The 23,512-nt window shown below is 44.2% G+C and overlaps 3 protein-coding genes across 5 annotated transcripts; 1 reads left to right on the top strand and 2 right to left on the bottom strand.

Annotated features, from left to right (window-relative positions):
* Positions 1 to 793: 793 nt before the first annotated feature.
* Positions 794 to 4,683, top strand: LOC125513306 (pentatricopeptide repeat-containing protein At1g01970). The gene is made up of 2 exons (XM_048678384.1): positions 794 to 1,854; positions 3,352 to 4,683. Exons 1-2 carry the CDS (start codon positions 877 to 879, stop codon positions 4,384 to 4,386), a joined length of 2,013 nt encoding a protein of 670 aa, XP_048534341.1. The 5' UTR covers positions 794 to 876; the 3' UTR covers positions 4,387 to 4,683.
* A 4,486-nt stretch (positions 4,684 to 9,169) lies between these two features.
* Positions 9,170 to 23,073, bottom strand: LOC125513309 (enhancer of rudimentary homolog). Of its 2 annotated transcripts, none has more exons than XM_048678388.1 (4): positions 22,945 to 23,073; positions 10,276 to 10,369; positions 9,593 to 9,713; positions 9,170 to 9,477 (listed from the first exon to the last, which is right to left on the bottom strand). In XM_048678388.1, the coding sequence occupies exons 1-4, from the start codon at positions 22,945 to 22,947 to the stop codon at positions 9,384 to 9,386; spliced, it is 312 nt and encodes a 103-aa protein (XP_048534345.1). In that variant the 5' UTR covers positions 22,948 to 23,073; the 3' UTR covers positions 9,170 to 9,383. The 2 variants fall into 2 exon arrangements, with proteins under 2 accessions (XP_048534345.1, XP_048534344.1); XM_048678387.1 differs by lacking the exon at positions 22,945 to 23,073 and adding an exon at positions 13,144 to 13,347.
* On the bottom strand, positions 14,112 to 23,076 carry LOC125513307 (enhancer of rudimentary homolog). 2 transcript variants are annotated; one of them, XM_048678386.1, is made up of 5 exons: positions 22,945 to 23,076; positions 19,766 to 19,859; positions 18,976 to 19,096; positions 18,763 to 18,862; positions 17,643 to 18,207 (listed from the first exon to the last, which is right to left on the bottom strand). In XM_048678386.1, exons 1-4 carry the CDS (start codon positions 22,945 to 22,947, stop codon positions 18,769 to 18,771), a joined length of 312 nt encoding a protein of 103 aa, XP_048534343.1. In that variant the 5' UTR covers positions 22,948 to 23,076; the 3' UTR covers positions 17,643 to 18,207; positions 18,763 to 18,768. The 2 variants fall into 2 exon arrangements, with proteins under 2 accessions (XP_048534342.1, XP_048534343.1); XM_048678385.1 differs by lacking the exons at positions 19,766 to 19,859; positions 22,945 to 23,076 and adding an exon at positions 14,112 to 14,909 and having other exon boundaries at positions 18,081 to 18,207; positions 18,976 to 19,759.
* Between the last annotated feature and the right edge of the window lie 436 nt (positions 23,077 to 23,512).

Here is a 23,512-nt window from a genome sequence, read left to right on the forward strand (position 1 = left end):
TGTCAACGCTTCCGCAGTCGGTCTGCGTGGGTACGTAGACAACACTCTCCCCTCTCGTTGCTGTGCATCATCATGATCTTGCGTGTGCGTAGGAAAATTTTGAAATTACTACGTTCCCCAACAGCTTTCTTATGAACGATTGCAACTTTCTTATGGACGATTGTAGCTTTTCAGTTTGCGGTGTCTCGGTTGAAGCTTTTTATGCCACGGGTTGAAGCTTTCGAATCGAATAGTGGAAGCTTTCGTATGAACAGTTCCAGCATCACCCTGCTGTCACACGCCATGGCTGGTCGTGCGTCATTGACGGGCACCAGCGCCGCACGTGGCCCTCTTGCAGTTCCCCCGCCTCGCGACTTCTCCATCCTCGCCGTCTTCTGAGCCCCCGTCGTGGCTCGCCATAGCAGCAAAAAGCACCATGGCTGATTGTGCGCGCAGCGCCGGAGATGAAGGGAAAGGAGCGGTTGCTCTAGTTATGTCGTGGGGGAGAAGAAGATAAAAAAACGATTCGGAGGAAGAGTGCTCCCGTGGCCTGCGGGACGTACGATTGAGAGCGACCGCAGGGCGCGCGCGCCCGGCGCAACGGTTCGGCCGGCGCTTCGGAGGTAAACGTTTTTTTTTTTTTTTACAGTTGAGGTCAGATCGTGCTAAACTATACAAAATGGGTCAAAACAATGAATTTGGCCGGAGGTAGGTCGTGATCGCAACTCAAGGGCAGCAAGCACGGATGACCGTCAGATCAGAGAGCTCGACGGCGCGAATTGAGCGTAGATCTTATAGCAGCCCTCTTCTCGCCCTCTCCCAAACGCTTCGTAGGGTTTTTCTCTAGTCTCGGTTCTCGGTGAGGCCTTCTTCCCAGCCATCGCGACGGCGGCCGCCATGAGAGCCCTCCTCTCCCTCTCCAAGCTTGCCCGTCGTCTCCCCACCTCCCTGGCCGCCACCAGGGTCGCCCCGCCCCTCCTCCAACGGCACCTTCACGCCGACTCCGCACTTCCTCCTCAAGCTCCGCCCCCTTTTGCCTCCCGCATCCTCCAATCCGAAGAGAGCCCGAACCCGAGCACTGATTTGGAACATGCTCAGCCCGCCCCCGACCCTGTCCTTGATGAGTTCCTCGCCCGCTTGGTCACCGCGCTCCGTCCGACACTTGCGGCCGCCTTCCCCACCCACACCCGCCCCGTGCTCGACGAAATGCTTCGTCTTATCGCGGAGGCCGTCCTCAACCGCCTCTCCGGAGCCGATCCGGGGCCAGACACCGTCGAGCTCAGCGACGACCTCTGGGCGGCGGTGTGGGAGGTCAGCGCCTCCGTGCGCGAGGCCATGCGCCGGGACCAGGTCCGCGCCGACCTCCGTAACTACCTCCACTCCGACGATGTCAAGGAGATGACGCGGTTCGCCGTTGACGTAGGCATCCGCGGCGCTATGCTCCGCGAGCTGCGCTTCAAGTGGGCCCGCGAGAAGCTCGAGGAGGTCGAATTCTACCGCGGCCTCGAGGTCATGCGCCAACAGGCTGATGCGGCTGATAGCCCTGCCGCACCCGCGCCGGCGAGGCTAACCGCGTTGCCGCAGAGGAAGGGGGAGGTTAAGTTCAAGATCTCTGGGTTGGACTTGTCAGACCCAAAGTGGGCTGAGGTGGCTGAGCGGGCGGCTGAAGCTGAGGCACACTTTGTGCCAGAGGAGGCCAAGGCTGTAGATGGGAAGGCGAAGAAGGCCGAGGAGCAACTGCTGGCGGTTGAGCCGAGGAAAGGCAACCCAGTTCCTGCCATGGAGGAGTGGAAGGAGGAGCTCCGACCAAAGCGCGTTGACTGGATGGCACTCCTCGAGCGGGTTAAGGCCCGCAATGTTGAGTTGTATCTCAAGGTCAGATTTTCCACTCTAATAAAATCTAGTGTTGCTTTATGCTCTAGTGTTAGTTCAGTAGTTTTGCTGCAGGTAGTACTATGTTTCCTTCTTCTATAGTGTGTTTGTAGCTTCAGTAGTTGTTGTGCCAAAATGGCCTTACTGCATGCATAACTAGTTCGTTCATCAAACAGAAAATAGCACTGAGGTGACAATGTCTTCATGCCTAATCTGCCTTCATAATACACATCGGATTCCCTAGGTTGATCTCCGATCGTTTCATCTGACTACGCCTTTGTGATTTGCAGACAAATTGTTCTGCTCCTTGGTTCACGTAGTGTTTTTATGCCTCTGATGTTTGTGTTTCGAGTGGCTAGTTTGTGGACTGGGAGTCTGGGACATACAAGCCCCAGAATTGTAAGTATAGAACTGATTTTTTGCTATCGCTTTTCCGTATCGTGATAGGAAAGGGCATAATCAGGTTGTTCTGGCATGGCTTGGAGACCCATATGTGCACACTGATAATAATTAGGACGAAATGTACTGTTTGGAATTGATCTCGCTTTAGACAGTAAGGATATCTGTATCATGGTAAACTTTGGGAATCTGATTCTACCTCAATTTACTATTTAAAACTCCGAGCTTTTATGTGGCGGTTTAGCCCATGTAAGTGACTTTAGGAAGACCAAGAAAACAATAGTCTAGTAGTCAACAGTGGGTCCATCAACACAACTCTCCTTCTGTTCCCAAATATAACTCACTGTTAACGTTCTATGGTCTGAATTATGCAACCACTAACTTTTATCATAACATAGTGCTACGTGCTTTAGAAGTACTGCTACGAATATTTATTTCCTGGCATGATGATTTTGACGTGGCAAGTGCAAGTGCTTTTAAAGGATTGATACCATCAACTAACTTTTATCATAACATACTGCTATGGATATCAGAAGGATTGATACCATGCTCTCCAAATGATGCATTCGTGGTTTGTGTAACTTTGGTATTTAGATGAACTTCAGCCTCAGTTGCTTTGATAATAAATTTGAACTCTATTACATGTGGCCCATGACATGAAAGGTTATTCTGGACTGGCTTTTGTCTAGTATAGTAGCCTGCTACTATTTCGGCCTTCTGTAAGTTAGTTAAAATTGTCTGAGTTTACATGGAAATGAAACTTCAGTTTGCGATGGACAATGTATATGACTGGTCGAGTTCAGTCAGAGAGTCCAACCTCTCACTTAATTTACCCTTGTTTTCTCTATTTTTGGCATAGAATTGCTTGAGTTATGCATTCAAGTACATGGTTACATCAAACTACTGAAGGGCCGTAATGATGTTAGTTACTTTGCATAGCTGGCCAGTTAACATTTTGTTTCAAATGCCTGCACGGGCTGCACTAATTCAGCGAACACTAATACTCTTGTATAATTTCTCATGTGCACTTTGTTTCAATTTATTGGTTGCTGAAATTCTTAGCACTAATACCTCACATTTGCACTTTGTTTCAATTTATAGGTTGCTGAAATTCTTTTGGATGAAGATTCATTTGCTGCAACTATCCGAGATTACTCCAAGTTAATTGATCTTCACTCTAAAGCAACTCACGTGCAAGATGTAGAAAGGATACTTGGTAAAATGAAAGAGAAGGATATTGCACCTGATATCCTCACATCCATCACCTTAGTCCACATGTATAGCAAATCTGGCAATCTTGAACAAGCCACGCGGGCGTTTGACTTTATCCAAAAGGAGGGCCTCCAACCAGATACGAAACTCTTTACATCAATGATTAGTGCCTGTATTAACGCTGGAGATCCGAAACAAGCAGAGAAATTGGTAAAGAAAATGGATGAGCTTTCCATGAAACCCAGCAGGGAAATATACATGGATGTGATGCGGGCATATGCTGAGCGTAACTTAGTAGATGGAGCTCAATCGGTGAAAACAAAAATGTCATTTGCTGGAATCGAGCCCCCGTTGGAGTGCTTCACATTGCTTATAGAAGCAAATGGACGGGCTGGCAACCCTGATTATGCATATGAAGCGTTTGAACAGATGAGGAAGAATGGGCATGAACCAGATGACCGTTGCCTGGCTGGTATGATTACTGCACTCATGAAGAAGAACCAGCTGGACCAGGCTTTGAAGTTGCTGCTGAGTTTAGAGAAGGAGGGGGTTAAACCTGGAGTTAAGACAAATCTGGTCCTGCTGGATTGGCTGTCCACGTTGCAGTTGGTGCAAGAGGCTGAACAACTTGTACAGAAGATAAGAAAGGCGGGAGAAGAGCCCCTAGAGATCCATGTTTACCTTGCTGATATGTATGCGAAATCACGCCAGGAAGAGAAAGCCCGCAAATCCCTCAAGATCTTGGAAGAGAAGAAGAGACTGCTGAAGGCTGATCAGTTTGAGAGGATTATAAGAGGCCTTCAGGTAGGGGGGTTTTCGGAAGATGCAAGCAGATATTTCAAAATGATGAGATCTCGTGGCTTTGTTCCATCAGCAACAGTGGAGGCCGGGGTCAGGGGCGTCGGTCGCCCGGCTGGCAGGTAGTTAGCCGGTCATGCCACTGATTCTGGTATGAAATCTAGCAGTAGCACCGACGACGTCACAGCTTATTCAGAGGAACTGATGTGATAAAGATCCCCATTATCGGGCGAATTTTGGTTGTTATTTAAGGTCTGTAGACCATAAGCTCAGATGAAGTTGATGAGTGCGTGAACCCCTGGTGCTAGTGCCATGAATTTTCTGCTCTCATAAATCGGGTCTTGCACTTGTATTTCATATAACATGTTTTGTCATTGTAAAATCTGAATCGCCAGATTGTGCCAAGAAACAGATTTATTTATCTTTCTCGGAGCAAGTACCCCTGAGTTTGTTGGTTAGCACGTCTAAACGCCATTAGTGGTGAGTTCAGTCTCACTCCACCTCATTTTTGGTCTTCTATTTAGAACCCAGCAGACCCCTCTCGTTTGGAAGAGTTCACTCCCCACTTCACCCCAATCTCCCTCAACCTCATGACTACACTTACATAGCTCGATCAAACCAGCAACCGACCACCTCGCATGTTTTGAATGGGAACTTATGTAGCCCACTCATGTTTTAAATGAGGAAGTATTTTACAAGTACAGTACATGACAATACATAGTTTTACCGCAACACAAACCACCCAGTCAATCCGCCGATTACTCTTATTTTCCTGCCGCGGCTCCTCCCCGAAATGCATCCCCCAGCTGCCCCTCCTAATCTTCGTCATCCTAAATTTCAAATTTCAAAATCTGGACATGCTGTTTGTCGCTACAAATCTTGCATCGGTGCTCCCATGGCCCTGCAGCTACGCAAGTGTGCAGTGTTGCCTGCTTGTTTGAGTTTCTCTTCGTCTGTTGTAAGTGCATTGATTGTCATATATACTACTAATCCCATACAACTTCAATTATTTCTATCATCCCGTAGCAACGCACATACGTTATAGAACTTGCGTCGCATGTTCAGTTTAGTGCTAGAACCTTAAAAATATGGTTTTATGATCATCTAACTTGTCTCAAGCATGCAGATACAGTCACAATACATGTATGTTGGTGTATCCATGCGTAGTCCCCATTTGTCAGTGAGTTATGGCGTTGGGTGCGTCATAATTTTACACACAAAACCCTCATATTTTTTCTATTTGCGGAAAAAATCAAACACGCTGACAAATGTTTTGCATAGAACCCCCTAACTTCTTTTTATTTACAACAAAAATCTAGCAACAGTCGTGCACGTATATAAGTGAAAATAAACACCAAAAAAGTGCGCCAGGATTTGAACCGGGATGGATTGTTTTAAGGCGTGACGGACTAGCCAATAGTAGTTTGACCTCCAGCTATTTTTTCGAGATATGTTTGACCTCCAGTTATTTTTTCAAGAGATGTTTGACCTCCGGATGACAAATATTGACAGGTACTGAAGGACTCATGTGGAGCTTAATTGGTCTGCGGATACTGCGGCCCTTTTTGCACAACCTATTTTTGAAAAATATCTGTAAAATGTAAGTAATATAGTTATGCTCAAATATTTCTGTGTTACAATATTATATATAGATAATGATTAGTAAATAAAAACATTTAAATATAGACATATGCATTATATATAAAATATTTAGTACAACGTAAGTAATATAAATATGTGTATTATATATAAAATATTTAGTAAAAACATACGTATTAAACTTACGTGCAAATATTTTTGTGTTAAATATACTATACATACAAACGATGAGTAGTAAACAAAAACATCTAAACATAAACCTGTGTATTATATATAAAATATTTAGTTAATACTGACACCAAAAATGTTTATTAAATAAATATGTTTATTGAATTGTAATTTTGAAAAAAAATGTAGTACGCACATTTATAAAACACATATATTTACACAATACTCAGATTTATAAAATATTTTACCAAATATTTTTCATATAATACACAGATTTATATTTATTTACTAATCATCGTGTATGTATAATATTTTTAACACAAATATTTGACCATAACACTATTACTTACACTTTTCTAAATATTATATATATAATACACAGGTTTATATTGAAATGTTTTTATTACTAATCATATATGTATAATATTTTTTTTGCGAGAGTATGTATAATTTTTTAACACACAAATATGTGGACATAACTTTATTACTTATGTTTTATGTTTCTTTTAGTCTACTTACATTTTACAAAGATCTAAAAAAATAGTGCCTGCCAAATGAGCCGCAGTATCCGCAGCCATTTAATTTCCACATGGGTTCTTGTTTAATCAAAGTATACATCCTCCGCTGAATTGTTGAGGTAGCTGGAGCGTCTCATATTACAGTAGGTGGTAGACGGTAGAGGGTATGAATCTTGACGGACCCTCTTCTTGGCTGTTAATATTTTTTGCATATATATTCAGGACTGCTATCTGGTTTTTCTGTGAACAAAAAAGTGAGGTAGTTTTGTGCAAAAATACATCACACTGGCGCCTTTCTTCACTGACAAGTAGGGCCATACACAGTGTTCCATGTCAAAAAAAAAGTAGGGCCATACACATGAATGCGCCCGCATATGTGTATTGTGACCGTATCTGCACGCTTGAGTCAAGTTAGATGACCACAAAACCATACTTTCAAAGTTCTAGCATCAAACTGAACATGAGACGCAAGTTCTATGACTCGGTGATATTACCTCTACGTTATACTAGTATAGGCTAAATTTTAACGATAAATCACGAATGGACATGCAGCCACGCGAGGTTGGTATCCTGCCCGTCCATTCCCATGTGATTCGTGCATGTCGAATACATCAAGCGTGTATAATTAATTCCATGCATCATATACAACTTGTATGGCTTGCGTATTACCTCTCACATCGGCAGCAGACGGCCCACAATGCAGCCTCACACATGATTTTAATCATTCCTGGATTACTTGATTGCCTGCCATGCATTTACAACTTGGCAGCTCGCAGCCATTTAAAGGAGGGTTGGCAGTATGTGGGAAATTTATGACAGTTGGCGTGTGCCCGATACGCCTTATTTATCTGCTTGCTTGCTGATGTTTTGTGTGTGCAGTCAGTCTTTGTAGAAGATTAGCATGGTTAGATATTGCCAGGAGTCTTGATTAATTTGTAATGCATTGAGGAGTTTTGCCCAGGCCATTTGTACCTGGGCAACCATAACACAAAGCTGTTTGCACGGTAGGTGAACCAGGTAGCACATACTAGTACACTGAGGAGCTTGATGGAAAACTAATTACTACCTAGTACATGAAGGACAACAGTGAAATGAAGCATTACTAGGTACTGATTGGCCGTCCGATGATCTAAAAATGGGTCACAGCTAAATGAACAAGGCGACGAGGATGGTTGCCCAGGGTTGAATTCAGTGGTTGTGGAGCTTATCGAGGATCAGTGCAAAGAAGAAAACAAAGAGAGGTCCCATTGTTGCCTTCTTTATTTTCTCCATTTTCTTCCCAAACAGATTTGTCGTCTAAATACTGCCCTTTACTATGAAATACTCATCTTCCAAACATGTCTGAAGGAGGAAAATATTTGTGATTTAGTTGGATCGCCATGCAAAGGAGAAAACAAAGAGAAGTTGCTTTATTTCAGGGAACCTTGATTTTTGTTGTAAAGGTGTTAGCACAAGTTTAGAACCAACTTCTGCTAGCATAACATGAGAGATGCAATTTTCATCTAGCCTAAAAAAAGGCAGTTTTGGCAAACCTGCTATTGCAATACAGGGTTGTCTGTGAACATACATAGTAAGCAAGAACCTTTTTCTTAGGCAAGCAAGCAAGAACCTAGTAGCAAAAACTGGAGCAACAATCTTCACCATCAGACGAACTGAATCCCATGAACTAGGTTGACCAAGGATCCATAGTGCAGGTTGGGTGAGTAATTTTTACTCACTCCGTTCCAAAATAGATGACCCAACTTTGTACTAAAGTTAGTACAAAGTTGGGTCATCTATTTTAGAACAAAGGAAGTACTTACTAGGAGCAGACCTCATTTGCTACCACCCAACCCAGGCCATGAATGTTAATTACTCTGACGGGTAGCCAGCAGCCCTCCATCCTGACCATAAATATACATACCAGTCTCTCTCCACCAAATGCAATAATAGCTGGCCAACGTCTACTGTATTAATGTTGCGTATTCACTCACTTATTCCACAGTCCAGTCAAGCACTATATTAAGTGTGAATCGCATGGCAGCAATCGTCGGTCAGGATAACATCTTCGCGTGGCACCATGTCCTAAAAATCCGCGTCGAAATTTTGACTCATCAATCGTCGGTCAGGATAACATCTTCGCGTGGCACCATGTCCCAAAAATCCGTCGAAATTTTGACTCATAACCACCCCCCCCCCCCATTCCCTCAGAAAAGAAGGTCTACAATTTTTTTAAAGGCCTACAAATTTCTTATTTAGTCAAACGGTATAAAGTTTGTTCAAGTCTGTAGCAAAAGCTATCAAGACCTATGATACCAAATTAATAGATACACTATAAAATATATTTTTTCATATTATATTTGTTCAATATTGTAGTTGTTGATTATTTTCTACAAGCTTGATCAAAGTATTAATCATTTGACTCTATCCAAAAATTATAAACCTTCTTTTTAAAAACGGGGGAGTACAGTATTTTTCAATTGGAGTGCAAGGATCAACAGGTTCATCTTGATCGAGGGGGAACGACTTTGACGTTCTTCTTGATTGGCTGAACTTAAAGCCTTGCAGGATAAAGACCTACTATGAGGTTGCACCTGACGCGCCGCCAAGATTGGAACCTGAAGCATTCGTTGACGCACAGACACTTGTAAAACAACAAATATAATGTTCATCTCATATATATAGGGCGCCGGAGGCAAACCACCATCAACCTATGAGTTTCACACCCAGAATATAAGCATGCCATGTGAAATTCTCATCATTGTACAAGAAAAACCCTTGTGGTGGACTAATCGGACACAAATTATCACACATGCCTGCCGGTGATGACATACTGAACCAAACACCACACACCAGTCACTATCTTTGAGCCAGCTTCTTAAGGTGCTGAAACAGCTTCTGCTTTATCCACTGCCGGTCATATGGCAGAAACGCATGGATTTCATGATCATATCTGCAAACAGAAAACATAGATATATGTTTAAACTCTGGACAGGAACATGTGAATCAACTTTGCCCCGCAGTGATCTAATAACGATTGATGGTCTTAAAAGTTATATTGTACTCACACTAGCGCACTGATGTCAGCTAGGCCGTCGATGAAGTTGTACAGGTCGGTGATGTCATAGGTTATGTTCGGGATCATTGGGTTGATATCCCTGATTTTCCTTTCATAGAGACCACAGATTCCTGACATTTCCATGGAGCGGTAGCAAACAGTTAACGAATTTACAAAACAAAAATGAAACAACAAGCAATTCTGGAGGGAAAAAAAGAATTTGTTTTCTATTACGGCATATGACATAACCATCACTTTAGTAGCGAGCAGTTGGGCATAGAGTAGGGAACATGAAACATTGGTCCTTCTCACTAGAATACTTCTAATTTGATACACTGCCACAGAGGAGCTACCCAGTTCATCTTTGGTTTCCTAAAACTCGAGCACTCAATAGTTTAATGCATAGACAGATAGAGCCTTAAATATTGACCATGCCTGCAACTAATAATAGGATAGGATAGGCACAGGCTGATCATTATTAAAATTTTAAACTAGTCATTTTTAACACAGCCAAAACTGAGGGGAAAGACTTGTTAATGAGGAAAAAACGAAAGAGGTTGCAAATGCAAAACATAAGAGCAACTACACAAAATCTCCAGTTCACATGGTGATCACTATGATCATGCTAATAATATTAACTGGGCTAGTTAATTGAACATTGCAGCACAGGTTCCATAAAGAAACTACACGTACCATCCAATGCATGGTTAATTGAATTATAATCCATGAACGTCCTGGAGCTCCTGTTTTGGGATGGTTGCATCAGAATAATGGTGTGCCTCCCAGCCTACAATATGCGCAAAAAGAGATTAAGATATCAACACACACAAATTGCTACAACATTACCAATGGATTAATTTTAATCTTTGTTAAGATACCACAGTGAACAGCAATGTATATTAATGGTTGCTAAATAAGTGGGATAAAGATTTAATAAACTTCTCCATATCTGAGTGCTAAATAGGTTTCTAAAATAGCCGCTATTTCTAGATGCAACTCTTGTACTAACAGAGCCAGTACTACAAAAGTGAAGATTGTCTGGAGTACCCATTGATAGCATGTGAGGTATGGTTCCTCTGTTTAAACAGCTTGATTGATACCATGATATTCCTAAGTTGAAGGATATTATGCAATTATCATATCCACAAAACTTCTTGTCAGGTAGTAATAATAGTTGTAGAGTGAAGCAAACGCAACCCAATACGATGTCTTGCAACAAGCAATAGTATTGATAACATACTTAGTCATGCAATCACCAAATAGCTTTCGTTCTGTTTGAGAAAAAGTAAAAATTTCATATCAAGGTCCAACAACATGCTAGATCCTTGAGGCAGCTGCTGGATGGCCGCTTAGTGCCTACCGCCTACCCCGCTTAAGCGCAGGCTAGGTGGAGGTCTAAGAATGCAGAAGGTTGAAGAAGGCACATATTCGTGAAAGAAAATATTAAGAGAATAAAACAGAGTCAGTGTAGACTGCCCAGTCCATTAAAGCACCAGAACGACGCATATGCACACAACACGAAGTTAGGGCTCCCCCAAGATTCTCTTCCATGCAGCCGACTCCACCCCCGTCCCCATTTCCGCTAGCCCTAACTCCACGAGCAGGCAAGCAGCAGCAGTGCCAGCAACCAGACAGGTACCACAATACAACGTTCTCTCCTTCATCCTTTCTTCCCCATGCTGCCTCCTCTCCTTCCTCCACACTGTTGATTCCTCACGGGAGAAGTTTGATGCGCCGCCAGCTGCCTACAGCCTCAGGCTTCCTCACAGCACCAAACGATGCCTTTTGCAACTCTTCAGATTGTGCGCACGTAAGGTAGTTGCGATTTTATGCCGACACATTGTTTCCTAATATAGGTAAGATCGACTACGCATCACATTGATGATGGCAACTCTTAAGAAAGGGGAAGCAGAAAATTTTGAATAATGATTCAGATAGCAGGCATTACTTCCTGGCAGTAACTACATGCTCTGCTTGAAAGGTAAATTCTCATATTGTGCAAGCCAATAACTATGCTCTTCTAAATTGCAGGAAAGCTTTTCATGTGCATTTTGTAGGAAGTGTTTAAGCATAACTGATGGCAAGATGGATAATAAGTAAATAAGCAGCACTCGATCTTTAATACTGGGCCTAAATATCAGATATTTCTTTTTCTTGCCGAAATTAACTTTTTTTTGATAATATGCCCTGATTGCCTCCTTGCCCATAGACCATAGCGTAAGTACTTCAGGTGAAATACATAAGGGGGGAAATACCACAAACAAAATACTTTGTTCCGCAGCCATCTTTATATTTAAGTCAAAAGGCTCTTTTTCTAAGCTATGTTGCACTGGTACGCATCCGACATGAGATTAGCCATTTTTGAAAGAATTGTGAGTATACTTTGTTTCACAAGCCATGTTGTATATAATCCAAAAGGTACGTTAGGCGGGCGGCCAATATATGCACAATGTTGTCGAGGGTGATGTGCTGTGGCATGACGGGAATCGGCCGATTGTGGAAGATATGGGTTGAGTTCCAAGAACTCAGGGAAGAAGTAATTTTTTTGCGGTCACCACCAATCTCCAAAGAGAATATATACACGGTGCACATGCTGATCCAGACACCCCAGACACAACCGCCCCTAAACAGTAGGTTACAGGAGAAACGTGGAAACTAGTTACTTCGAATTGAACTCAAAATCAATGCACATTATCTACGCCTTTTCTTGTACCAAACATTATTGCTTAGCTACAAAGAAAGAAAAGACTATATGAAAATGGGCAGTGAATGAACGAAATCCAGTTGTTCTAAGGATTCGGATTCGGCAGTCGAGACATCCATATCTATGGAATTACAAAAGGAATAAAAGGATCTGAATCCGACCCGGGGACAGACTCAAACCTTAGCACAAACATTCACAGTGGCATGCGTTCCCATGTTAATCAATATAGCTAGGTGATCATCAACGTCTTCGGATAGGCCACGGCTCGGCTCGGCTCAACACATCCTCCCATAGTCCCTTTTCTCAGCTTAAAACCTAAAAGGCTATACATAACTTACTTTTCTATATGCTCATAGTTAAAAAAGGCATGCCTAGGCTCTAGGGTGGGTTTTGGTCAGAAAAGCGCAAAGTGCTTAATTGCGCTTAATCTGTGCAAGGCCCTTGATTGCGGTTATATAAACATTTTCTATATAACCTACTTTTCTATATGCAAAGCGCTTAATTGCACTTAATCTGTGCATAAGGGTGGGTTTTGGTCAGAAAAGCGCAATGCTGTGGCAAAACGTACAATTAACACCTAGCGCTTTTTTTTAACAATATATATGCTTAGAAATAATAGCAGCTGGAAACATGGAAGATGCACCCTAACTAGCCGGCAGCAGGCAGTGCATTAGCGGAAAAAAAACAAAAGGAGACACGAGTTTAGATTCTACGAACTCCTCCAATCTACAGACTACAACCAACCAACCTAGGCTTCGAAGGGAACTTCACCTGACCTCAGTGGCCGCACAAATTCTTGCGGCGGTGGTATACATGGAAGGAGGTCACCTAGACGAAAGAGAGGACAGGGGGCTCACCATTGCTAGGAAGGACTGTCGGGAAGGAGAGGATAGTGGCCCGCGCAGATCTGCCGATGCCCGAGAGGAGAGGAGAGGAGAGGAGAAGGGGGGCAGCGGTGAAGAGCGGTCGCCGTCGCTGGTTTGCCGAGTAGGCGAGAGCGAGAGGGCGAGCAGGGAGGCGTCTGGAAGATGTTCTAGGGTTAAGTTTTTGTTTTTTGTTTTTTTGGGGTTGTTCTAGGGTTAAGTGTGGGGTGACGTCGGCTCCGACTGGGCCGTGCCGTGCGACCCTGTCCGGATAGGTCCACGTTCACTAGTTGGACAACTTTTTTCTTTTCTTTATGATTATGAGGGGTCGCTGTTTCTCAAAAAAAAAAAGAGGTCGCTAGTTGAAAAACTTGCTCAGCGTGTCTGCACCATGTGTCTGAGGCCTCTTTTAGTTCATAGGATAGGATTATCATAGGAATAGGAATTTTGTAGAAAATGAGATGGCATATATCTCAAATCCTATGAGTAGGAATAAGAAACGAGATGTCATTTAATTGATACCAAAAGAATTTTTTCATTGAGTCTAGACTCATTTTTTTTCCTATGAAATATGAAGGATAGGAACCAATCCTATGTAGGAATAGGAATCTATTCCTATGAACCAAAGGGCTCTAAAGGAAAAAATTCTATAAAATTCCTATCCTCTAAAATTCCTATGAAATTTCTCCAAACCAAAGGAGGCCTGAAAGTCTGAAATGGATCGGCCTGGACAACTAAATTAATCTACACCGGAAGAAGAATCCACGCCAAATTAATCTTCACCATTTCCAGTATATTTCCGGAACAAGCAAATAAGTATCACACCCAAGGATTTAACCTGCACAGCTTTTTTTAGAATATTTAAATTGTATACTTTTCTAGGAAAATTTAACTTGTACAGTATAGTTGATCGGAGTACTACAGCTTGCGGATCGAACACATATAAAATACACACTCCCCGAAAAAAAAACACACGGAATCTCTTTATTTCTTCTAATTATCACGGTACAGATACCCTGATGCAAAGAATTATACATACAAAACCACCATAAAAGAATCCTGTATACTTTTTTTTGGCGAGATAAAAGAATCATATACACATGTGTAAATATATGGCCAACCTAGCCTGCACCTAGCAACTAGTACTAGCATATAGCATAGCAAAGCAGATATATATACTCGATCGAACAACACTCCGTGTTCTCTAAGATGCCAGAACCGGTTAGGATTATTTGTAGGACCAACTCACCTCCGCATATATTTCCACAATACCACTTGCAGCACCGGACTCTTGACTAGCTTGGACTAGCGTGTAGTACTTGGGTCATCAGGGCTTGAATGGGATGGCGAGGCCGCTGGCGGAGACGGAGACGAGGAGGACAAGGTACCCGCACGGCAGAAGACGCCTCGCGAAGGCCTGGAGGCGCGGCTTGCCGGAGAGGGCCGGGATGTGCAGAAAGATGGACGTCGCCATCTCGGCGGCGGCGGTGGCGACGACCACGGCGAGGATGAGGTAGCAGAAAACAGGACCGAAGATTGGTCCGGCCTGCGGCGGGTGGAAGGCGGTGCTCATGCCGAACGCGAAACTGGCAGAACCCACTGCCCAGAGAGAGGTTGCGAGCTGCGCCTTCGTCGGGGAAGCCCCTGGGAACACGGACCGCGCGATCTCGCTCACCGTGGGCACTTGCGCTTCCAGGTCGAGGTCGGGCGTGGCGGTGTTGTTGGAGCTAGCGGCGGATGCCATTGTGGCTGCTGAATTGCTGGAGCGAATGAACAATTAATTAAGCTGCAGCTCCTGGTGCTAGTAATACGAATTGAATAATAATTGTGCCCGATAATATTTATAGTGGCTGCAGCAACGAGTGTGTGGTCCGGTACGTCCTCATCAAGTTCCCTTTTCCTCTGAATAATAATGGCGCACGATGGCCAAATGTAATATAAGCTGCGAAAGCAACAATTGTCACCAGTACCTATCCATGATCCCAAGTTCACGACTTCATTTTCCAAATCGCCGTTTCTGTCCAAATCGTCGAGTTCACGCGGTTTTGTGCAGCCACGGAGTATAGAACTACGATGAGATCTTGTGGAGAGTCGACGAGTGCCGTGTAGGCCGAAGACCAACGACCGAGGGCGTGGGCGCCTCCGGTGGCCCATTTTATTCTCAGGATAATATCACATGAAAACCAACCTTCAAAAAAATCATAAAAGCTAATTTTGAAAGTTAAAAAAAAACTGAAAAAATATATTTGATGTTAAGAGGGTAATGTTCTATAGGCGCGCCAAACTCTAAATCACATTACCGGATATGAGCTATAAAAAAACAAACTCAGCATGAATAGTGATGTTACTGTTCGACACTATATAATGATGATTTCTTTTTATAGCTCGCATCTCGTAATGTGTTTAAACTTGAATTTTCGCATGGATATAGGGCATCACCCTCTTATCATCTCATCGTTTTTTAATCCTTTCTGAAACTTTAAAACAACGTTTTCGTGTGGTTTTCATCGGTTTCCTACATTCAATGTTGGGTTTCATGTGATTCTACCTTTATTCTGAAACCTTTGCATTGTGAGTTTTTTGCTTGGGAACACAATAGAAACCCTTATAGACACCCTTCGATGTGGTGCACAAGCGTGGTGCACAAGGGGCTTGAGGTGGCCGGTGGCTGGGTCTCCCCCCGTGTCGCCCATGAGAGCGACGCAGGGGTCATGTGCGTCATGCAGGTAGATTGTGAGCCTATAAGGCCAACTTCAACACACGACACCATCCGGTCCGGGGTGTCTGTGGCCCAAAGGGACGCCACAGCCCAACATGCAACCCCATCTTCATTTTTTGTCCGTGTGACGTCCAGCCCGCTCCATTTCCGACACAAAATTACGCCCGGTATGCGTCCAGACGAACAGCGAACGAACGTCAACGTGTCCGCTCCGCGTCTGCCTCGGGCCCACGTTGTAGCCGCCCACCTACCTCCCACCGCTCGCATTTACGGCGCACGAGCGAGGCGCGCGTGCGCGCCGCCTGTCAGCCTCCCAGCCGTGGGGTCGGCGTCCTTTTTAATGTGGAAGTCATGGACCTGTCAATCCACACTTCCACTCCCGACAACACGTGCCTCCTTGAAGCCCGACATGCCCAAACCCTAGCTCCGTCCGCCTTTCCTCCACCTCGCAGACGGCGGAATGGGCTGGCATTGGATCCCGGCCGCAAGGGGAAGCACGACCACGAGGTCGGGTCGTCCTCCGACCATTGCAGCCGCTCCTCCAGCGTTCCACATGTCACCGTCGGTGACCGCTCCTCGCATGTGGCTGTACACCAAGGCGGAGATATGCAAGCATTATTGGGAGACGGGCACACCGTTGCCGGGGAGCGACATGCACCTCCCCAATAACTGGCATCTCTCTGCGGATCGGGTGCCCATTCCACCGATCTTGGTGAGCGGCCGCGACCGTCGCGAGGAGATCGACCGCCGCCGCGCCTGCCTGCCGCCGGACCTCTTCCACGACGCGAGGTACGCCGTGGACTCCCTGCCGTGGGATACATGGCTCCGCGACGAGCACGATCTGCGACGACAATCCTTTTTGCCGGTCGTCCTCCCAGTCAGCCGCGGGCGCGTGGGCGTAGGCTGGTTCGCGGCCTCATGCCCATTCCTTCACCGTCCTCGCCACCACCTGCTCCGATGACCACCGAGGAGGAGCTCATGAGGCTAGTGATAGAGGACTCCGTCTGCACCCATGACGAGCGCCAATGGTAGGGCCTCGAGGAGATGATAGGCCCACCCCGCGGCCGGCGACGTCGCCATCCCGAAGCTCGACACAGTCGTCAAGGAGAAGGCCATGGAGGACGTGCGCGAGGAGGAGCCGGCGGCATGGAACCCGACCTTGGTCGGCCAGTCCTTGTCATGGACGGATACGGTGTCGTGCATGCCGGAGCCCGGGTGGGTGGACACTGGCACGTGGTCACCGTCACCGCCACAGTCAGAGGTTGTGCAGGCGCCACCGCAGGCGCCACAGCATGCGCCTCCGACCTGGAAGAGGCCGCCAGCCGACCTCTGGCAGCCACCGCAGTACGTCGACCTCACCGGGGACGACGACGAGGACGACGGCAACTAAAGACGACGGAAGCCGCAGTGGCAACGACCTTATCTACTTTTTTGTCTTTTAATTTTAAGTTTAGTTAAGAAATGTATTGGACCGGACTTTTGTTGACGTTAATGTTTATATTAATATTTTAAAATTATTTGCAATGTCTATTTGGGTTTGTTTGAGGGTCAAATTTCTAAATCCAAAAGGCGGACAGTTTGGGATGCGGTGGACCGGTTGGGCACACCGACAGCCGCACGACCACGAGCGGACGCACGTGTCCGTTTTGCCTACCCGAACGGGCAAAATCCGGACAAACCGGACGTCCCTTTGGGGTCGAGGGTTGGAATTGGCCTAAGCACAAGTGAAACAAAAAACATCAAAGGTTGTGCTCAGAATGTAGCAGCAATCCTATGAACAAAGTGCAAGTAAATATGGCACTGCAGATTTTGAAGTTACATGGGCCATTAGAAAGAGACGAACATATGTGGTTGAATAATAGAAAACAACAAAGAAAATTGCCATTCGGACTGAGCCGACCTACTGCTGCTACTCCTCGCCGACATGGTGCCGTTCATCTATGCTCAATGCTAGTAGAAAACAGTCAAGCACACATTAAACAATTAACCAAAGGAGCCAATGTAGCTCTTCTCCGGGATATCATCCTTCACAACCACAATTTAAAAGAGCAACATGACCATGCAAGACATAGTAAATGAAGACTTCTCCTGTTAGTAAATTGTCAAATATTCCAGAGGAAATTCCTTGTAGTTAGATTTGAAGCATTGGCGAGAAACAATTCATCAAACATCCAAAAGTGCATTGTCCAACATCAAGAAAAAAAGAGGTTACCTAGCATGGGTGCAGGATTCAACCTGGGCAGAGAAAAGGTAAGCATGCATAACTTGCTGTGGACAGGACAGAGAAGCGGAGCTCAAGCCTCGATCTCGTCCTCGTTGAAGTCGTTGACAGACAGGTCCTGCATTGCCCACTTGTAAGGACAGTGCATATCGTGTGTTTCAGTGCGGATTGTACATAGAAAAAATGATTGCAGCATGCTGTTGGCTGCATACAACCTCGTAAAAATGACATAGCTGATGCAAGTATGTTTTAGTGTCAACTGGAACAAACATAAAACTCCAACAACAAATATGCAAGTTTGGACTGAATAATAACTTATTTTCTTCATGCCTAATATAATTATAACATGACCCTATATAACCACCATCAACCTATGAGTTTCACACCTACTCCCTCCGTTTCTAAATATAAGTCTTTTTTAGGGATTTCAATACGGACTACATACAGATGTATATAGACATATTTTAGAGTGTAGATTCATTCATTTTGCTCCATATGTAGTCCGCATTGGGATCTCTAAAAGGACTTATATTTAGGAACGGAGGGAGTAGAATATAAGCATGCCATGTGAAATTCTCATCATTGTACAAGAAAAGGCTTTCTGGTGCACTAATTGGAAACAAATTATCACACATGCTTGCCGGTCACGGCATACTGAACCAACACCACGCACCAGTCACTATCTTTGAGCCAGCTTCTTAAGGTGCTGAAACAACTTCTGCTTTATCCACTGCCAGTCATACGGCAGAAACGCATGGATTTCATGATCATAGCTGCAAGCAGAAAACATAGATATGTTTAAACTCTGGACAGTAACATGTGAATCAACTTTTGCCCGTAGTGATCTAATAATGATTGATGATCTTCAAAGTTATATTATACTCACACTAGCACACTGATGTCAGCTAGGCCGTCGATGAAGTTGTACAGGTCGGTGATGTCATAGGTTATGTTCGGGATCATTGGGTTGATATCCCTGATTTTCCTTTCATAGAGACCACAGATTCCTGACATTTCCATAGTGGTAGCAATTCGGAAGAAAAAGGAATTCTGACTCTATTACGGCATATGACGTAACCATCGGTTTGGTAGTGAGCAGTTGAGCATAGAGTAGGGAACAGGAAACATTGGTCTTTTTCAATGGAATAATTCTGGTTTGATACACTGCCACTGAGCTACCCAGTTCGTCTTTGGTTTCCTAAAACTCGAGCACTCACAAGTTTAATGCATAGACAGATAGAGCCTTAAATATTGACCGTGCCTCCAACTAATAATAGGATGGGATAGGCACAGGGTGATCGTTATTGCAATTTTAAACTAATCATCTTTAACACAGCCAAAACTGAGGGGAAAGACTTGTTAATGAGGGAAAAATGAATGAGGTTCCAAATGCAAAACATAAGAGCAAGTGAGCAACTACACAAAATCTCCAACTGACATGGTAATCACTATGATCATGCTAATAACATTATTTGGGCCAGTTGTTTGAATGTTGCAGCCTATGTTTTTAAGGCGACGCCTTACCGCCTTAGGGAGGGGGGCGCGTTGGCGCCTAGGCGCCCAAAGCGGTCAATTTTCCAAAGCGGAGGGGGAGCGCTTCGACGCCTAGGCGTCGCCTTAGGGACGCTTTAAAAACATAGGTTGCAGCACAGGTTCCTTAAAGAAACTACACTTACCATCCAATGCATGGTTAATTGAATTATAATCCATGAGCGTCCTGGGGCTCCTGTTTTGGGATGGTTGCATCAGAATAATGGTGTGCCTAACAGCCTACAAGATGCGCAAAAACAGATTAAGATATCAATACACACAAATTGCTCAAAGACTACCAATGGATTAATTTAATCATTGTTAAGATACCACAGTGAATAACAATGTATATCAATGGATGCTAAATAAATGGGATAAAGAGTTAATAAACTTGCCCATATTTGGGTGTTGAATAGGTTTCTAAAATAGCCGCTATTTCTAGAAGCAACTCTTGTACTGACAGAGCCATTACTACAAAGTGAAGATTGTCTAGAGTACCCATTGATTGTATGTGAGGTATGGTTCCTCTATTTAAACAGTTGATGTCCCTTAAGTTGAAGAATATTATTCAATTTATGGTATCCACAAAACTTCTTGTCAGGTAGTAATAATAGTCGCAGAGTAAAGCAAACACAACCCTAGACAATGTCTTGCAACAAGCAATAGTGTCGATAACATACTTAGTCTTGCAATCACAAGTTCTACTTGAGAAAAAGTAAAAAGTTCATATCAAGGTCAAAAACATGCTAGATCCTCAAGGCAGCTGCTGGATGGCCGCTCAGCACCTATAGCGCCTACCCCGCTTAAGCGCAGGCTAGCTGGCAGTCTAAGGCCCTGTTTGGTTCGGCTGTGGATTTCTAAAAGCAGCTGTGAAAAATCTGCTGTGGAAAAACAGCTGTGGAAAATCTGATGTGAAAAAGATGTAGGTCATTTGGCAAACCAGCTGATACAGCTTTTTCAGATTTTGGCCCGCAGCGGAATCAGATTTTGGAAAGCACATCCTGGGCTGCTTCCGCTTTTGGTTCAGATTTTGGCAGCGGATTTCTGGAATCGGACTCTCCTGGGTTCGCCCTTTGGTTCAGATTCTGCTGCGCGGCAGCGGAATCCGTCGATAAAAGCTGAACCAAACAGGGCCTAAGAATGCAGTAGGTTGAAGAAGGCACACATTTGTGAAAGAAAATAGAGAGAATAAAAAATGAGTCAGCAAAGACTTGCCAGCCCATTAAAGCAGCAAAGACTGCCCACCAGAACAACACATATGCACATGACATGAAGTTAGGGTTCCCCCAAGATTCTCTTACATGCAGCCGACTCCACCCCCGTCCCACTCCTGCTAGCCCTAACTCCACAAGCAGGCAGGCAGCAGCAGTGTCAGCAACCAGACAGGTAACACAACAGAATGTTATCTCCTTCGTCCTTTCTTCTCCATGCTGCCTCCTCTCCTTCGTCCACACTGTTGATTCCTCACAGGAGAAGGTTGATGCGCCGCCAGCTACCTACAGCCTCAGGCTTCCCACAGCACCAAACGATGCTTTTTCCAACTCTTCAGATTGTGTGTGTGTGTGTGTGTGTGTGTGTGTGTGTGTGTGTGTGTGTGAGCTAGCTACGATTTTTATGCCGACACATTGTTTTCTAATATAGGTAAGATCGACTACGCATCACATTAATGATGGCAACCCATAACAAAGGGGAAACAGCCAAATTCAAATAATGAATCAGATAGCAGGCATTACTTCCTGGCAGTAACTAAATGTTCTGCTTGAAACATAAATTCTCATATTGTGCAATAAGCCAATAAGTTTGCTCTTATAAATTGCAGGAAAGCTTTCCATGTGCATTTTGTAGGAAGTGTCTAAGCATAACTGAAGGCAAGATGGATAATAAGTAAATAAGCAGCACTTGATCTTTAATACTGGACCTAAATATCAGATATTTCTTTTTCTTGTTGAAATTAACCTGCTTGATAATATGCCCTGGCCCCTGGTTGCCTACATTCCCATAGACCATAGCGTACATACTTCAGGTGAAATACATATAGGGGAAAACACCACACACAAAATACTTTGTTCCGCAGCCATCTTTATGTTTAAGTCAAACGGTTCTTTTTCTAAGCTATATATTGCACTGACAAGTATCCGACATGAGATTTGCCATTTTTGAAAGAATGGCGAGTGTACTTTGTTTCGCTACCCCTGTTGTATATAATCCAAAAGGTATGTTAGGCGGCTAGCCAATATATGCATGATTTTGTTGAGAGTAAAGTGTTTGCAGCATGATGGGAATCGGCCAATTGTGGAAGATATGCGTTGAGTTCCAAGAACTCGGGGAAGCAAGTGATTTTTTTGCTGTCACCACCAACCTTCAAAGAAAATATATACACGCTGAACATGCTGATCCAGATACCCCAGACACAACCGCCCCTAAACGGTAGGTTACAGGAGAAACGTGGAAACTAGTTACTTCCAATTGAACTCAAAACCAGTGCACATTATCTACGCCTTTTTTTATACTAAACATTATTACTTATATAACTATATAAAGAAAGAAAGACTATGAAAAATGGACAGTGAATCAACGGAATCGAGTTGTTCTACAGATTCGGATTCGGCAGTCGAGACATCTATATCTACGGAATTTCAAGAGAGAGAAAAGGATCCGAATCCGACCTGAGGACGAGCTCAAATCTTGGCAGAAACATACATAGTAGCGTACGTTCCCCACCTTAGTTGAGATAGCACTAGGTGACCATCCACAGCTTGGCTAGGCCACAGCTTGACACATCCTCCCACAGTAGCTTAAAACCTAAAAAACTATATTTCTAAGATGCATTGTATGAGCACAGGCAAACATGTGCCGACAGAGGGGACATAGCTAATATATATATGCAACGCAATATATAAGCTATTTTTCTATATGCTCATAGTTTTAAAAGGGCAGCCTAGGCTCTAGGCGGTAGCGGAGTGCTTAATGTGTGCATAAGCGTGGGCTTTGGTCAGAAAAGCCCAAGGCGGTGGCAGAACATACAATTAACGCCTAGCGTTTTTTTAACTATGTATATGCTTAGAAATACTAATACTACAAGCTGGAAACATGGAAGATTGGAAGATGTACCCTAAATAGCCGGTAGCAGGCAGTGCATTAGCAGAAAAAGCAGAGTTTAAATTCTACCAACTCCTCCAATCAAGACTGCAACCTCTCCGAACTACAGCCAAACAATCTAGCGTTCAAAGGGAATTTCACTTGACCTCAGTGGCCGCCCAAATTCTGCGGCGATGGTATACAGGGAAGGAGAGCACCTAGACGAAAGAGAGGACAGGGGGCTCACCATGGCTAGGAAGGACTGTCGCCTGTCTGGAAGGAGAGGATAGCGGCCCGCGCAGATCTGCCGACGCCCGAGAGGAGAAAGGGGCAGCGGTGAAGAGCGGTCGCCGTCCCTGTTTTTTTTAGCAGGGAGGCGTCTGGAAGAGGTAAAGTGTGAGGTCAATTCCTATTTGGCGCGCTTTAAGCGCCCGTTTGCAAACAAGCGCCCCCCCCCCCCCCCCCCCTCCCGCGAGCTGGGCCGGCCCGATTCACTTTTTTCTCTGTTTTTTACACTGCGAAAAAAGCGCAGAAAGTGTGATTCAAACCCGCCACGTACGTGTTTGGTATACGATAACCACCCGGCCACCTCACCTTGATGTGATTACATACATGTTTTGCGTATTTTCTTCTTTCTTCTCTTTTTTTCTTTCCTTTCATTTTTCATTTTTCTCTGTCCCTTTTTTTCTTTTTCTAATTCGCAATTTGTTCTTCAAACAGATGAGCCTTTTTCCCTTTTCAAAATGCACGAACTTTTTTCAATTCGATAATTTTTTTATTATATTTAATGAACTTTTTTCAAACTTGATGAACTT

This window comes from Triticum urartu, chromosome 6, assembly GCF_003073215.2.
Source record: "Triticum urartu cultivar G1812 chromosome 6, Tu2.1, whole genome shotgun sequence".
NCBI lineage: Eukaryota > Viridiplantae > Streptophyta > Magnoliopsida > Poales > Poaceae > Triticum > Triticum urartu.